General features: G+C 36.2%; 1 protein-coding gene across 8 annotated transcripts in view; it reads left to right on the top strand.

Annotated features, from left to right (window-relative positions):
* The window catches only part of Ralyl (RALY RNA binding protein like), an 806,300-nt gene that overhangs the window by 504,943 nt on the left and 283,935 nt on the right, over positions 1–17,422 (top strand). The window contains exon 1 of one of the 8 annotated variants that reach the window (XM_057790451.1): positions 11,860–11,988. The exons of the other annotated variants lie outside the window; for them this stretch is intronic. Coding sequence (XP_057646434.1) covers positions 11,952–11,988 — 37 coding nt within the window. The 5' untranslated portion in view covers positions 11,860–11,951. Of the gene's footprint in view, positions 1–11,859; positions 11,989–17,422 lie in introns of those variants that run through there. 8 annotated transcript variants of the gene reach the window in all.

Genomic DNA, 17,422 nt, shown 5'->3' on the forward strand with positions numbered 1-17,422 from the left:
AAGCTTTCAGGTGGGCTATTAAGTCTCCAATGTGTGCTTTCTCCGTTTTCTTTATGTGGGCACTTAATGCTATGAACTTTCCTCTTAGCACTGCTTTCATAGTGTCCCATAGGTTTGAGTATGTTGAGTCTTCGTTTTCATTGAATTCAAGAAAGACTTTAATTTCTTTCTTTATTTCTTCCTTGATCCAGGTGAGGTTCAGTAGTTGACTGTCCAGTTTCCATGAGTTCATAGGCTTTCTGGGGATAGCATTGTTGTTGAATTCTAACTTTAATCCATGGTGATCTGATAAGACACAGGTGGTTACCGATATTTTTTTGTAACTGTGTAAGTTTGCTTTGTTACCGAGTATGTGGTCTATTTTCGAGAAGGTTCCATGAGCTGCAGAGAAGAAGGTATATTCTTTCCTATTTGGGTGGAATGTTCTATAGATGTCTGTTAAGTCCATTTGATTCATTACCTCCCTTAATCCTCTTATTTCTCTGTTAGGTTTCTGTTTGATTGACCTGTCCATTGGTGAGAGAGGAGTATTGAAATCTCCTACTATTAGTGTGTGTGGTTTGATGACTGCCTTGAGTTTTAGTAAAGTTTCTTTTACATAAGTGGGTGCTTTTATATTAGGGGCATATATATTCAGGATTGAGATTTCATCCTGGTGAATTGTTCCTGTTATGAGTAAAAAATGTCCATCTCCATCTCTTTTGATTGATTTTAGTTTGAAGTCAACTTTCTTAGAAATTAGTATGGCCACACCTGCTTGTTTCTTAGGTCCGTTTGCTTGATAAACCTTTTCCCAGCCCTTTACTCTGAGTAGATGTCTGTCTTTGTGGTTGAGGTGTGTTTCTTGTAAGCAGCAGAATGTTGGATCCTGTTTTCGTATCCAATCTCTTAGCCTGTGCCTCTTTATAGGTGAGTTGAGTCCATTGATATTAATGACCAGTGGTTGTTAACTCCGGTCATTTTTCCTTTCTTTCTTTCTTTCCTTTGGTAGTAGAGTTTGTGTGTTTCCCTTCTTCAAGTTGTGCTGGTGAAGGGTCATTAGATGTCTGAGTTATTGTGGGCATTGTTGGACTCCTTGGTTTGTGATTTTCCTTCAATTACTTTCTGAAGGGCTGGATTTGTGGCTACGTATTGTTTAAATTTGTTTTTATCCTGGAAAACTTTGTTTTCTCCATTTATAGTGAACGAAAGCTTGGCTGGGTATAGTAGTCTGGGCTTGCATCCATGGTCTCGTAGTTTCTGCAGTATATCTATCCAGGACCTTCTGGCTTTCATGGTTTCCATAGAGAAATCAGGTGTAAGTCTGATAGGTTTACCTTTATAGGTAACTTGACCTTTTTCCTTTGCAGCTCTTAATATTCTTTCTTTATTCTGTATGTTTTGTGTTTTGATTATTATATGACGAGGAGATGTTTTTTTTTGATCCAGTCGATTTGGTGTTCTGTATGCTTCTTGGACCTTCAAAGGAATATCTTTCTTAAGGTTGGGAAAGTTTTCTTCTATAATTTTATTAAATATATTTTCTGGACCATTGAGCTGTACTTCTTCTCCTTCTTCTATCCCTATTATTCTTAGGTTTGGTCTTTTTATTGTGTCCCAGATTTCCTGAATGTTTTGTGATGAGAATTTGTTGGTTATGCTGTTTTCTTTGATGAGAGTGTTTATTTTCTCTATGGTATCTTCAGTGTCTGAGATTCTTTCTTCTATCTCTTGTAATCTGTTGGTGGTACTTGTCTCTGTAGTTCCTGTTCGTTTATTCAAGTTTTCCATCTCCATCCTTCCCTCGGTTTGTGTTTTCTTTATTACTTCCACTTCGTTCTTCAAGTCTTGAACCGTTTCCCTTACCTGTTTGATTACTTTTTCTTGTTTCTCTTGTTTTTCTTGGGTATCTTTGAGATATTTATTCATTTCCTCTACCTTTTTGTTTGTAATCTCTAATTGGTTGTGGCAGTTTTTCACCTCCTGTTTAAGGTCCTCTATTATTTTCATAAAATTCACTTTTGAGTCGAATTCTTCTAATTCTTCTGTATTAGGGTTTAGACTTCTCATTTTGGGATTCCTGGATCCTGGTGATGTCACGTTGCCTTTCAAGTTGTTGGGGGAATTCTTGCATTGGCGCCTGCCCATCTTTTCCTTCAAATGGAGCCAGGAGAGGCCTGATGTCTTGGACCAATCTTTGCTGTGACTAACTCTCTAGGTGTATCTCCTCAATGTAGGGGCAGGAACCGTTCCCTTCCAGGTGAACTCCCGTCCCGATGAAACTTCTTGGCACCTACACAGGAACTCCTGGATGCCCCAATGAGCCAGGGACTAATGGAAGTAGGGCGCAGGCAGAGCAGGTCCAGCAGATCACAGCAGAGACTGCAGCCCCAGCAGCAGGGGCCCGCTTTCCCTGGCGGGGACCTTGAGGCCTGCCCTCTGGTCAGGGACTCACTGCTCTGGGTTGGTAGCCTTAGTGAAATGGCAGGAAACTGTTCCACAGCTAAGGACCTTGCAGACAAAGCAGGTTTGGGGGTGCGGGTGGGGGCGGGTGTGTAGGAGAGCAAGCCCTGCAGCAGGAGCTGGGGGAGGGGTGTTTGTGCTCTCTACCTGGACAGTCCGCCCCAGGATAGCACACACTCACCCGTCCCGATGAAACTTCTCGGCACCTACACAGGAATTCCTGGATGCCCCAATGAGCCAGGGACTAATGGAAGTAGGGCGCAGGCAGAGCAGGTCCAGCAGATCACAGCAGAGACTGCAGCCCCAGCAGCAGGGGCCCGCTTTCCCTGGTGGGGACCTTGAGGCCTGCCCTCTAGTCAAGAACTCACTGCTCTGGGTTGGTAGCCTTAGTGAAATGGCAGGAAACTGTTCCACAGCTAAGGACCTTGCAGACAAGGCAGGTTTGGGGGTGGGGGTGGGGGCGGGTGTGTAGGAGAGCAAGCCCTGCAGCAGGAGCTGGGGGAGGGGTGTTTGTGCTCTCTACCTGGACAGTCCGCCCCAGGATAGCACACACTCACCCGTCCCGATGAAACTTCTCGGCACCTACACAGGAACTCCTGGATGCCCCAATGAGCCAGGGACTAAGGGAAGTAGGGCGCAGGCAGAGCAGGTCCAGCAGATCACAGCAGAGACTGCAGCCCCAGCAGCAGGGGCCCGCTTTCCCTGGCGGGGACCTTGAGGCCTGCCCTCTGGTCCACATGATCTCTTCTTAATCAATGACGTGTATATGTATATATTCTGTACCTAAAATATATATTCCTGATTTTCTTCAAAATTTGTATGTTGGTAACTTTATGTTTCTGTTCAAAGTTGAACATTGGTCATTGGGTAAACAATTGCTGTGCTCCTGCCTGGAGATATTTCTTCTATTGCAGCATTGCTTAGTTGCCTGTAGTATTTGTGTATGGTTGAGACATCTTGATATTTTCCTTGTCTACTTTAGCATGTCTATTGTTGTTATCTTTTGTCACCTCATGTTTGAACATCTATAGTTTATGGATCTATCTTCTGATATTCCTAGGAGACACAATCTCACTGCCAACTCCTCTGGCATCTGCTTGTTACAGTCCTTTTACACCTTCTTATGTGATGGTTATAAGCCTTAAGTACAGTAGCTGTTTGTAAATGTAGGCCTAGGGACTGTGGATTTTGATTGGCTGTGATTGTCTGTAGTGATCTTGGTCTGCTGCAAACTGAAATTTCATTGATGAAGTGTCAGTGCTACACCAAGCTGTGGGCATAAGTGCAGATATTTAGAATGTAGTCAGGGATTGTGCTGTTTTAGTAAGTGGTGATTGTAGGTTCTCAACTTTACCACCCCTTTGTAGTTGGCTATGTTTCCAGTATTAGACAAGATTTCCCTCTTTCTGATCAGGTTTTAAGTCCTGCAAGAAAGATGTCAGGAGCCGGGCAGTGGTGGCGCAAGCCTTTAATCCCAGCACTCGGGAGGCAGAGGCAGGCGGATCTCTGTGAGTTCGAGACCAGCCTGGTCTACAAGAGCTAGTTCCAGGACAGGCTCCAAAACCACAGAGAAACCCTGTCTCGAAAAACCAAAAAAAAAAAAAAAAAAAAAAAAAGATGTCAGGTACTGCCAAATATGTGTGTGCCATTACTCAAACTTCAGAGTAGTTTTACCAATTTGGTACTTGATATAATTATAGGCTTCATAACTGAGTAGGTTTGATAGATTTTGAGCCATGGGTGGGGTTTATTAATACCCCAAACCAAAATTTTCAAAATGATGTAGCCACATGTCTGTGTATATGTATGGAACTTTCAGACCTTCTTTTACTTTTTTTTTTAAATAGGAAACTTTCTCTGCATTATCCTAACTTATATGATACCTATTCCCGAAGAACATTATTCACTTTAATTTAAATATATAATTTCAAAAGGATTTATGAATTGGTTGACACCAGTTTCATTATTGGTTTTATCTTTAAACCCAGAGTATTTGATTCTCTTAGATACATTTGGAATATGGATATAAGCAATTGTCAGAATATGTTTCATATTGACAAACAATAATAGATCAAATTTTCTTCTTATTTTCAGAAGCTTTGAAATAAAAGATATTAGTCTTCAGTAATTTGAACTAAGGAAAATATTTGATAGTATTTTATTTCCCCTTTTCTAAATTTGCCTTCATCAGCATTAGTATTTCAAATGATAGGAAGTAATTTTCTGGATGAGGTATGACCTCTGTGGTTCAGAACCTCATCTAGTTCTGTTTTTTTGCAAATTTTGTAAACTTGACTCTTGACTGTCATTCCCTTTTTCTGTAAATATTATAATAAGCACTGCCCCATGTAGAGCTTAAGATGAATACAATTGTTATTTCCAGATCCTCAAAGTTCCCCAAAAACCAACAAGGAGATCGAGTCCCATATTTAAAAGCAAATAGCCTTTATTTTATGAAAGTTTGCAACTTCGGTTTCTCCGCATGTCCAACATATTGGAATAAACAGAGAGTCTAGAGTTCAGTTAGGGTTTGGTTTTTATAGTAGTAAAAGTGGAGCTGAAGGGTTTCTAAGGTTCAGGACCCCTGATTGGCTGACATTTCTAGGGGTGTCTTGGTGAGTGTGCTGGCAGGTGATCCTATCTATAACAGTTGAAATATATGGCATTTCCTTTGGATGGTCTGTTCTTGGGTGGTGCTCGGGTAATCTAGTTTGTGGATCTTCCTGAAACCAGGTTTTGCTTCAGGCCAACCTACTGAGACTCAGGCCTCCACTAAACTTATTGATGCTGAGTCCTATTATGGCAGGTGATAATGGTTGAATGTAAAGTCTTATTAGTTTATTGTGGCTGGCTCCTTTGACAAAATGTAAATATTTTCTGGTTGTGATTTCATTATGATTCTGAAACCAAACAATGAACATTTTTTGATTAAAATATCTCATATACATTTAATTCAGCTCTTAGAATATAAGGCTTATATTTGCAGACTCTAAGGATGATGACAGAAAATTATAACTTATGAGATTTGAACCATTATTAAGTATTCTTTTAAAGCAAAAAATACAAGTCTCTATACAGACAAGTGCTAAATCCTGCAGCTCATCCATCTTCAGCATTATATATTTGTTCCCTCACTCATAAAAATAAAAATTTGATGCAAATTACACCCATATATTGCATATACACAAAAAGTAGAAATTTATTTTAACTTGTCCCTTGGTTTCCAGAAGGGATTGAATCTAGGTCTCCCCGTGCATACCAAGGTCTTTGAAATTCACATTCCTCATACAAAATGGCAAAATATTTACATATGTGTGAGCTGATTTCCTGCATGCTTTAAATTGTCTCCATATAACCTAAAAAACATATTAAAATGTAAATTTTATTTAAAAATTTTAAAATTTATATGTTTAAAATTAATGGCAAGGATATCATCTGGGAATAGCAAGGAAACTCAGAATGGAGAAGTGCCCCCAAGCCTAAAGACTTGAATTTCATCCTTAGAATCCACATGGTAGAAGGAGAGACCTAACTTTACAAGTTATCCTCTGACCTCCAGATGTGCACAATAGTATAAACTGCATACAATAATAAATAAAAGCAATAAATTTTTAAGAGAATGCATTTCATGCATTTTCATTACTATTATAATTTTCTTTTCAAATATAACATATCCACAGTGTGTTCAATTTGCATATTTTTGAACCTAGAGATGGTGAAGGCTGACAGTAGATAAAACACAAGACAGGGCCAATCTAAGTTAAAAAAAATAATAAGCTAGATTGATGTAGGAGGGTCGTCTGTCTATATGTTACTTTCATTGGTTAATAAAGAAATTGCCTTGGCCTTTTGATTGGACAGTCCTTAGGTGGATGGAGTAGACAGAACAGAATGCTGGGAGAAAGAAAGCAGAGTCAGGCAACCACCATGAAGCTCCAGCCCAAGGTGGATATGGGTTAGAATCTTCCTGGTAAGCCATGACCCCATGGTGATACACAGATTACTAGATATGGGTTAAAGCAAGATATGAAAGTTAGCCAAGAAGAGGCTAGATATAACGGGCCAGGTAATGTTTAAATGAATACAGTTTGTGCATTGTTATTTCAGGTGTAAAGCTAGCCTGGTGGGACTAAAAGCAGGTCTGCTTACCTCATCACTACAATAGATGATGATCATGTTCATGCTTAGAAAGAAGAAAGTTCAGAAAAGCTGCTTGACTTAGTCCAGTAGAAATTTATTAATCAGAATTCCAGAGGCCTTTAAGTAAAAAATCAAGGTCCTGAACAATTGCGCATCATGTTGAAGAATATTTTATTCTACTTCAAGTTGTGTATCTTCACCTGGTCTAAGGGGAAAGGGTTTCACCACAAATTCTTATCCAAAATACCATCAACATGAGCATTATGTTTCAAAATATGACTTGGGTAGGAAATCACAAAATTGAAAAATAATTAGAAATGTTCTCCAGCAACAGATGTTATTACTGTTTTCATATGTTCATGAGTTCAATTTTTTTCTTTTTTTGAGACAGGGTTTTGTGTATAGTCCTAACCATCCTGGAACTCACTTTATAGACTAGATTGGCCTAAAACTCAAAGATACACCTGCCTCTTCCTTGTGAGTGCTAGAATTAAAGATGTGCACCATTTCAAAGCAGTGAGTTAATGTATTGCAAATAATAGCACTTTAAAGAGTTTGTCACCTTAAAGGGACTTGTGCTTCTTTGAGTCTAAGATTACACCTATACTGTATGAGAAAAACCACCAATTCTTAAAATTACATTTAAAAGAAATAAATATTTGTGCAAATAAAGCTTATTTATTTCATATTATAATAACATTATTTAATAAATTTTTAAATATACATGCTATGCATACATATATTTTCTTCAAATTATTTGTTGCTTATTAAATATGTGGGTATATTTAAAGGATGAAGTTAGAAAATACATTTTTACTACTCTTCAAATGGTGCAAATTAATTCGAATATAAATGGAAAGTGATAATCTGATAATTAAATATAAGATTAAAAAGGAGATAAAGCTTAAATAAAATTGCCTCGGAAGCACACAAAGAGAGAAAAGCAACAGTAAGGGAAAAAGGCTCAGGCAACACTGCCACGAATGAGATTCACAGAAAATAAGACTGATTGTATAATTAGTTACAAAGGAGACATAATTTAGCTTTGTCTAATATTTGTAAAAATTAAATACTTCAAAAACTTAATGATTTCAAAGACTTCTTTGATGTTAGAGAGCAAGGAACTGAAAAAAGTCCAAATAAGTGAAGAAAGACTTCACAAAATCTAATTATGTATTTCTAAAAACAAAAGAAAGCCTATTCCAGATGTTCTTAAAATTTTAATAATAATAAAAAACAACTAAGGAGTACAGACTTGATTTGTTTTTTATTTCACTTCAATCATAGTCATAGATAAAAGAACTTCATTCTGAAAATTAGTATTATACGAGTCAATATTACAAATGAAAACTTCAAATGAACTTGAGGTAGTTTTATATACCCTCCTTTGAAAACAAAAGCAGTGAATAACTTAGTATAAAAATGATGTTCTAATGGCGGACAATGAGAGCTGACAAGAGGCCAAGGACAATGGCACGGGGTGTTGATCCTACTTCAGGTTCTGGCTTTGTGGGAGCCTAGACAGTTTGGATGTTCAACTTCCTAGATCTGGATGGAGGGGGGAGGACCTTGGACTTTCCACAGGGCAGGGAACCCTGACTGCTCCTGGGACTGGAGAGGGAGGAGAAGAGGAGTGGGGGGAGGGGGAGAGGGGCGGGAGGAGGGGGAGGAAAATGGGAGGTGGGGAGGAGGCGGAAAATTTTTTTTTCAATAAAAAATATGATGTTCTAGATGATATGATATGAAATTGATCTTAAGGGAATATCTATTGGATAAGTATGCTTATATGTATATATGTGTATATATATATTTATATTATCAACTATTAGAACAGTTGATTTCTCATGAATAGACATGGATGCAATACCAGGATACTTTGTCAATATTTCAAGTAAATATATATATAATATATATATGTATATATATTTAGATATATATATCTGTGGAAGAATTTAGGTATTTTCATGTATTTCAGTTCTTGGAAAGCCAGATTAAATATAATGCAGCAGTTAGTTATCATCTGGACAGATATAATGCTGGTCTCAATGGCTAACATAAACTGTATTTTCGGAGAGACACTTCAAAAAAGAAAGGGCATGTCATACATAAGAAGAGTGGTATCACAGGGCCAGCTGGCATGATGATGAAGGAAAGGCAAAGTATATGTGCTTGGCATCCCTGTCTTTTCATGATAAGAATGTCATAAAACCAAGGTTAGCTGTGGGTAGCTGTTCAAACTGGAGAAGATCCAAAGAGAGGAGAATTAAGATATAAATAACACATGACACTTAAGAAAAATCATTTTGAAGAATGTTTTCCAGAGGAAATGTTCTGTGATAACTTGAAAAGACCCAATTTTAAATCCCTGCTGGGAGTCCATGATTCAAGTTGCTTGAGGTAATCAATGCCACTCTCACTGAGTTTTTCCATCAACAGTTCCTAAGTGACACCAGTTTTGTGCCAACCAGCTACTCAAAGATCTTGATGGCATAACTTTATATCATTTCAACTTTCATATTTATTTCAATATGACTGGGTTTAGTATCACTCTGTTTGACTTGTGTCATGATAAAATTCTTAGAACTTTCTATGTTTTGAATTTCATAGAAACTTTGGGGGAAATCACCTTTTCATATTTTATGACATATAAGGAGTTATAGTTTCCTAATAGTCTAGCATTTTTAAAATTCTAGAAATGCTTAGTGTTTTATATATGGTACAAAGAGAAAGTCACCATTCCATCATAACTAAGACTTGCTGTCACAACCAAATCAGTTCTGGCTCCAAACTTGAAAGCCCTCTAATCTGTTAGTATTTGTTTTTAAATTATTACATTCATTTCCCCAGGCTTTGCTAATTGTTATTGAGCATGGATTTTGTATAATCTCACTTATTTCCTACATAGCTTCTGATAATATCCCTTCTACCCTACAGTGCATGTTGTATCAACTGTCTGTAAAGAACATTCAGTCAGATTTGAAACATGCTTTACTGTCTGTGCAACTTAACCTGAGTCACACTTTTCTAAAATGTTAAGTGAGAATGAGGGTGACAATCAAAACTGTATTCTCTGATGTGAGCAAAGTAACATTAGAAAGGATTGATAAAATGCAGTCCCTCTATGCAGTCTGAGAATGTCTATGATGCTGCAAGTATTGCCTGATAAGAGATGTCAGTCATAGGTGAGTACATGACAGACAATTTACTTTAATAGCTGTGACGATGGAAGGATGAGTTGCTGTTCATATATGATAAACCTAAATAAATTGTGTGGTCTGTATAAACATGTTCAAGTTTTAGAAATGATTGAGAATGGAAAACTAATTTTGTAAAGAGAGTAAATGTATAATTTTCTTATTTATAATCCTTTAACAATGCTGGAATTATAGACATCTGTGTTTTTATAACATTAGTCTATCACCACTTAACAACCATTACCTCTCTTCTTTTCCATATCATGCACATATTGGGAAAGTATTTTCTAATTTTGCTGGATTAAAGCAGTTTTTATGGTCTGTCTTCTACATGATACTGTATCTAAGAAATGTATGTATGTAATGACTTTCATACAGGTCTTACTGTCTACTAGATATGAATTTGTTTCAGTAGAGCTAAGCTGTAATTTCACAGCTCCAAGTATAAATAATTTAATACAATAAGAGAACATTTAATTTAGTCAAGGAAACAAAACATAGATATGAAGAAGTGCTTTAATTAATAAAGTCACTACACATATGTTTGCCTATTTTATGACTTCATTGATAATTTATAATTATATGGACTTTATAGTTTATTAAAATTTATATATTATGCAAGTATTTATTGAGGTTCTCTGTGGCAGTTGCTAGCCTGAACTCTTGATATTCTTGCTAAAGAAAACAAAGTTATGTAATGAAGAACAAAAGTGTCAATAGAAAAGATAAAGTGAATGATCACAGGTGACTGCTAATTTTAATGAGAAAACTAATCGGAAGAAAGGGTAATGCAACACATGTTAAACTATACAAGAATACTTAAAGAGGGGACGATTGCAACTTTTCTTCGCAAGGAGATGCAATGCTGTGATCTCTAGCATCCTTGCTGAGGAGCGCAGTTATTCAAAAGTGGAGGATGTTGTAAAAATATTGAAAACTATTGGATGACATTCATGACTTGTCTAATTATGAAATGCAATAATTGCTATAGTATAAAATTATCTTTGCACTCAATCATCCATCTATTGAGGGTCACATCTGTGTTTTTTCTGACTACCAATTCTAACTAAAAAAAAATTTTTGGTAGCTGAACATGGCTACCTCTGCTGCTCTGAATGAAAGGGAACTTTACATATAATCTAGATGTCTTATTATCTACAAATGCTCCACTGTTGTGTGTGAGTGTTCCTGGATTGGAAATAGAGAAAAAAGAAAAAAGAATGAAAACGCTTGAGAGTGACGTTACAGCACCTAACACTCAAGAGTATCTGGGTTGGGCACAATGTGTGAGTTGGGTGTCCAATATTGTTCTCTGAATAGAATATATCTAATATATCTTTGAATATGAAGTCACAGTTCCCACGCTCTCCTTCTGGAAATTGTGAGACATGTTTAGGTAAGGTTTCACTTCAGTATTATGAAAGTAAGGGACTACATACTGAAATGAGGTTGCAGGTGGATGGAACGTTCTAGAAAAACTTTCTGTGAGAAGCAGCAAAGTGCCATGCATGGGTTATGTACTCTCTCAGCTAGAGGTCCAACTGTGTACCCTCCTTTTTGATTCAATTGCTAAGCATGCAGTTCTGCTTTGCTGTCAAAGTGCATACTGGTTAAGGAAATAGACAACATGGTAACTGATAACCGCTTCAGTAATTAAATATACAAAATTCATGAGGGGGCAGAGAAGAAAAAGATTAAGTAGAATTTCATAACAAAATTCAAAATTCAGTATTTTGGAGTGGCCAAAGGTTCTGTAAACTCATATGATACTTGTTTAATATTTGAAAATACCAAACAAGAATTTTCACGCTTTACACTTTAATTTTTAGCTTTACTGTTTCTGCTAACTGTATGAATCTGTTCTTAATTCACCTTTGCTTTGAGCACATCACTTTAATAGTCTAGATCTTATTAGAGAACTTAGCTAATATTGATTGGGAGGGTAAGAAAATTATAATGTTTTCTGGTAGATTTGCATTGGACAGAGTGGTTCCAGGCAATGGCACATCCCTGTAATTTTACGAGAATGGTATTGCCCTGGCTTTCACTATGTGATTGCTGGTTACCTTCTGTCAGCGAACAACAGCCTCACTGCAAAGCAGGAGCAGAACCCGTCTCTTTGTCTCCGTGATCAAATCAATTACTTCTTAGAAAGTCGGCATTTCCTTTTTCAGAATGACCATGTACAGGAGCAAACGCAGACATCAGAGATGTAAGTAGATGCTGACCCAACTTTTTCTTGTGACTGTGGTATGAAAAATATACTTGATTTTTTCAAAGACTAATCGTGACTCCTTCCGAGATGCTGGTGGTGAGAAAGATCCTGTAACTCTTTTAACCCTAACCTTTGTCTTTATCGCTGTTACATGCTTGAAAGATGTTAGGGGAGAGGGGATAATTTGCTTGTTACTATGGTAACCCTTAGAAGGTTTACAAAATGAACAGAGAAACAGATCCAACACAGTTTCAGCCTAGCTCAGCAGCCTTCATTCACACAGAGAGCTGGACAGCTCTTCCCTTCTCTATGAGTGATAGATTTTTCTTTCTTGGAAGTCTATTGAAAGGTTTGGGAAGCCAGTCTAAAACTTCTATTCATGTCTCCAGTTTCAATTACCAAATCTCAAGGGACAGAAGGTAGTACAGAATAGATGAGGGATACTTAATTGTGAACAGCAAGGTGAATATTTAACAATCTGCACTGACAAACTTCTTGGTCCAGAGCATGTTTGTAGCATAATTCACAATGGGCTACATTTCAAAGGGTTAAAAGGAGGCATCTGGAATCCTAGAGGAGCTGATTCTCACTTAAAAGGAATGAAAGCAAATACATGACACAGATGATTATGGAGCCCAAACCCTCAGGATTTAGCTGAGAATAAAGGACTGACAATAAAACTGTCTCATGGCAAATACACTTCCATGAAAACCTTCCCAATTGCATCTTTCTCTAGTAAGTCAAACTTTCACTTTATCTGTTCTGCTGTGCAAAGTAAATATGACCAGGGGCTCCGAATGGCCTGTCACTGACTGTTTACCATTCCACACAGTCATTAGCAACTTTTTCTTTAGTCAAATCATGCTTTCTCATTTTTCATTATAATGTGTTAAGATGTTATTTAAAAAGCAGAAAGATTATCAGTAGCAATTTATCTGTCAAAACTCCAAAACCTGTTAGAAATGCAATGCTGTATCTCATTATTTATTATTTAGTTTAATAAGAACTAACATTGCCCTTATTTGGTGAAGTTTCATGAACCACACAAACCTCTCAGTGCTGGAGTTATCAGCTTGATACTAGCTCTTTCTTATAATTAAGATATAATATTGGAATCTTCTACATTTTCTTCATTAAAATGATTGGTGTGAAGTCTACAGATATATTGATGATTAATACCCTTGTGACTTCCTCCTATAGAAATGAATCTGAATTTTGCATGAGTTTGAAACCCATCTCTTATCCCTACTCCTGCATCTTTTATACAGACCCTCATTTTTCTCCTTGAGGGTAATCATCACCTTAATGCACACAACAAATAAACGATTCACAGAAAAATCACACTCAGTCTTTCTCCCACTAAAATGTGCTTGCTGAAGCCTGCGATTAAGCAGCAGGAAGAAATTGTGAATTACAGGAGACAAACCAGGAGATGTATAATTATACAGGAATGAACACAGTAGGGTGAACTAAAATGCTCTAGCTTAAAAATGTTTAAGGTGTTTCTTATGTTCAATTGTATCAGTAGCTGCCTTATGTTCCAATAACTAATTCCATTTACTGATAATGTAAAAAATAAGACTATGGATACAATAAAATCAAAATATATAAAAGCTAATAGAATCCTTAAGTGAATTTCTATCTTGCGCAAATAGTATTAGTAAGAGAAGAATATAATATGATTATTCTTCAACAAATGAGTATAGAAAGTGTCTAAATCACCATGTAACCAACTTTCAGGTCGTATCCCTTTCTCATGTCATTTATGTGTGTGCTTGATAATGGAAAAAGCATTGTGTTCTCCCAAGGTAATTGTATTTCAATTAGGGAAATAATTGCACACTTAAAAAAATTTCATCGTGGGTAGAAAACAGTGCACTCTTTTGGTTCTCATTTAAAAGAAAATAGTTCGTAAACCATCCTTTTTTCTCATTTCCTAAAAAAATTATAATTATTTCTCAGGAAAATAGCACAACCTCTTTTGAATGAAGCCAGCAAGAAGAATGGAAAAGGTACACATGACTGTGTCAAAGATTAAGAGAACTGGGTGAGCAAAGAGACTTGTGTGAGAGAATTTAAAATAAAATTTTCACTAAACCTTTAAGATTCGTCTGGGACTTTTAAATCAATTCCTCACTCATATCTGGTTTAGCTAGTTATAGTTTTTGCATAGGAAAAGAGGTGGCTAATGTACCTCTCTCCTTGATTCTGGTGAGCACTTCTGCTGGAAAATGCTCATGCTCGGTGCTCCCTCGATGATGTCAAGTTCTTACTGCACAAATGTAAACCAGCCCTCAGATACATGATTTGCTGAGTGGTTTTTGAAAATATTTGCATGTGTCAGTGTTGATTTTTGTGGGAGCCAAACAGATCATTTTAATGAATTCTACTACTCAGTATTTATTTTTTAAAAAAATAGTTTGCCTGGGAAACAGTGATTAATATATATGGCTTTTAACCTTTGTGTTTCATATAATTTTCTCATATTTAAAAAAAAATTATTAAAATTCAAAATTTAAATTAAAAAAACCTCATACTATATGTGAACAAGGAATACCTGTAACTTCTCTTACTGATACTCCAGATGACCTTGAAAAAGTGTCTTGGGATCTTTTCAAAAGAGATACAGAAATACTTAGAGGAAAACAAATGCAGGGCCCATTGGCATGTAATAGAGAATGGTCAGAACAGAACAACCCTGCTCTTAATTATATTACTTTTTATCTTTTCCTGACTTGGAACATTTGGGTGGACTCACCCTTTTATCCCACATGTACTGGCTAACCCTTATCTGAAAGAAGAGAACCTCAACTGAGAAAATACACTCAGAAGATCCAACTGTAAAGTATTTTCTTAATCAGCGACCGATCAGGGAGGACCCCGCCCATGATGGTGGTGCCAGGTCTGTGTTGTTGGCCATGGGTCCTATAGAAAGCAGAATGAATAATTCATGAAGAGCAAGTCAGTAAGCAGCACACCTCCATGGCCTCTGCACCAGCTCCTGCCTCCAGGTTCTATCCTGTCTTGACTTTCTTTAATAATGAACAGCAATAGGTATTTGTAAGACAAATAAACCCTTTCCTTCCTAACTTGCCTTTGATTATGGTGTTTTGTCACAGAAATAGAAATCTTAATTAGGATACCATGGGATAAATGTTTGTGGTTTCCTTGAAAGCTAAATAATAGCCATCACAGTTCTTTGGAAATATTCCTCCCCACTGTCTATCACTTTGTCAGAGTGCAATCTCTTCTGAAACTTGTAAATGAAGATCTTTTCCAAGGTGTCTTCCACTTTTATCCTCAGTTCCTCCATTTCATAGGCCTTGCATTGTCATTCTGATCTCATTCATTTGATGGTTCTCCTTGACTAGAATGATGGTTCTAATCTTGTAGGCTTTAGATTCATGAGAGACCATAGAAAGAGTGCAAAGGGCTGGGTGGTGGTGGCACATGCTTTTAATCCCAGCACTCAGGAGGCAGAGGCAGGCAGATATCTGTGAGTTTGAGGCCAGCCTGATCTACAAGAACTAGTTCCAGGACAGGCTCCAAAGCTACAGAGAAACCCAGTTACAAAAAACAAAAAATAAAAAAGAAAGACTGCTAAGGACATATGAATGTTGGTTATTGCCTGCCAAATGAAGAAAGATATATATGCATATGCCTATGCACATGTATGTACATACATAATGTATGCATGTAACTATTTGAGTTCTAAAATAAATTTAAATGAAAATTAATGTATTTAAAAGATAATTTTCTACTATACATATGCATATATAATAAAAATTATACTGTAACTCATAAATACATATGGATTCTTAATAAAAATATAAAGTGAATAATAAATTTGTAGTTACTATGAGTACCATATCTTTTATGTAAAAGTACATTTTCCATATCCAGTATCCACAAATTTTCATATTTACAAAAATTAGAAAATTACTGAACTAGAAAATGAATACAGATATGCACAGTTATGGAATAGTCATCTTCTCACTGTTTGTCTTCTGAAACTACCTGTGTATAGTCTAATGCTTTTCAGACCAGCAGATCATACTTAAACGCGAATTAAACCTCCATTGCCTACCTCGGCCATCTCCCAATTGACAGATGACACTCATTTCCTGTTTCCATGCATTGACCATGTTTCTTCCTGTTGATTAAAGGTGCTCACTTAAGTTTGCATATGCAGACACCTCATCTGTTCAAAGTCACCTAAACTCTTATTTGTATTAGCTCTCCCTAAATTCCAGGTAAACTTTTTCATTTTTCTTTTCATGATATCCTTTACTTTTATAGATGATTTCTTCCTCCTATGTTTTATGTATTAATTACACCTTTATTTAACTCAAATTCATCTTTTGTTTCTGTTGAGGTGTTTTCAAAATATTGGTGCTTCCTTAATACTTTATTGTTTAGGGAAGTTTAATCATTCAAAGATTTGTATTTAAAAATTTATTATTATTCAGACATCATTCTAGTATTGGGGCTACTGCAATGCATGGTATGGTGTTTTTCTGGGCACTGGAAAATGATGTATAATAGTATAGATCATATGATGTGAAAATATGGTATGGATAGACAAAGGAACTTGGGAAGGTGGAATGATTTACTTGCTTTGTATGGTATAATTATAAAATGGCATACCAAGTAAGACAACATCTAAATCAGATCACTGCAAGGATTTAGTGAGTGGTTCTCCTTCTCCTTTCCTCTGCATAGTTCCATGATTATGGAAGGATATATGGAACAATGTAAGTGAGGAACGTTCTGGGGAACTTGGGGTAATAGAAGGACAAGGGTTTTGTAAGTAAAATGAGAGAAAAAAGATGAAGTCAAATGTATCAGAAATATAGGACAAATAGGCAAACCTAGGAGCAAAGAATTTAATTTAGTGCATTTCACTTGTAACTGAATACAAACATATTGTATATCTACTAAATTACTAAATAGTTGTAGTTGACTTTTGTGATGCAACTTTCTAGAACATAGAAAAGAACCATGTTATTAAAAATTACCCCAACAATCATAAGAATGGTATTTTTTTATCTTTGCACTTCACAATCAGTTGTAGATCACAAATATATTATTTTGTTAGCTACATTTTTTATTTTTCTAAATTTTATTCTTATTAATATATTTTTTTTGTTGAAATATTAACCTGTCTATAAAGTTTATATTAGTAACTTGATAGAATCGCTGTAAGTCATCTTGGATACTAAAAAGGACAAGAAGCCCGCTGCCAGTCTCAGGTCAAACAGAACTGGGACCCTTAGTGTTCTGCTGTTATTAGAAAATGAATTGTTCCAACAGCCATTTCCATATTTGTTGCTGCATTAAGTTGTATAGAAGCTTATCATAATTATTGATGAAATTATTGATTATAATTTAGCAAGATAAAAAGACTATTTAGGATAGATATTTATTTTTA

Source organism: Chionomys nivalis, chromosome 16 (assembly GCF_950005125.1).
Source record: "Chionomys nivalis chromosome 16, mChiNiv1.1, whole genome shotgun sequence".
NCBI classification, from domain to species: domain Eukaryota; kingdom Metazoa; phylum Chordata; class Mammalia; order Rodentia; family Cricetidae; genus Chionomys; species Chionomys nivalis.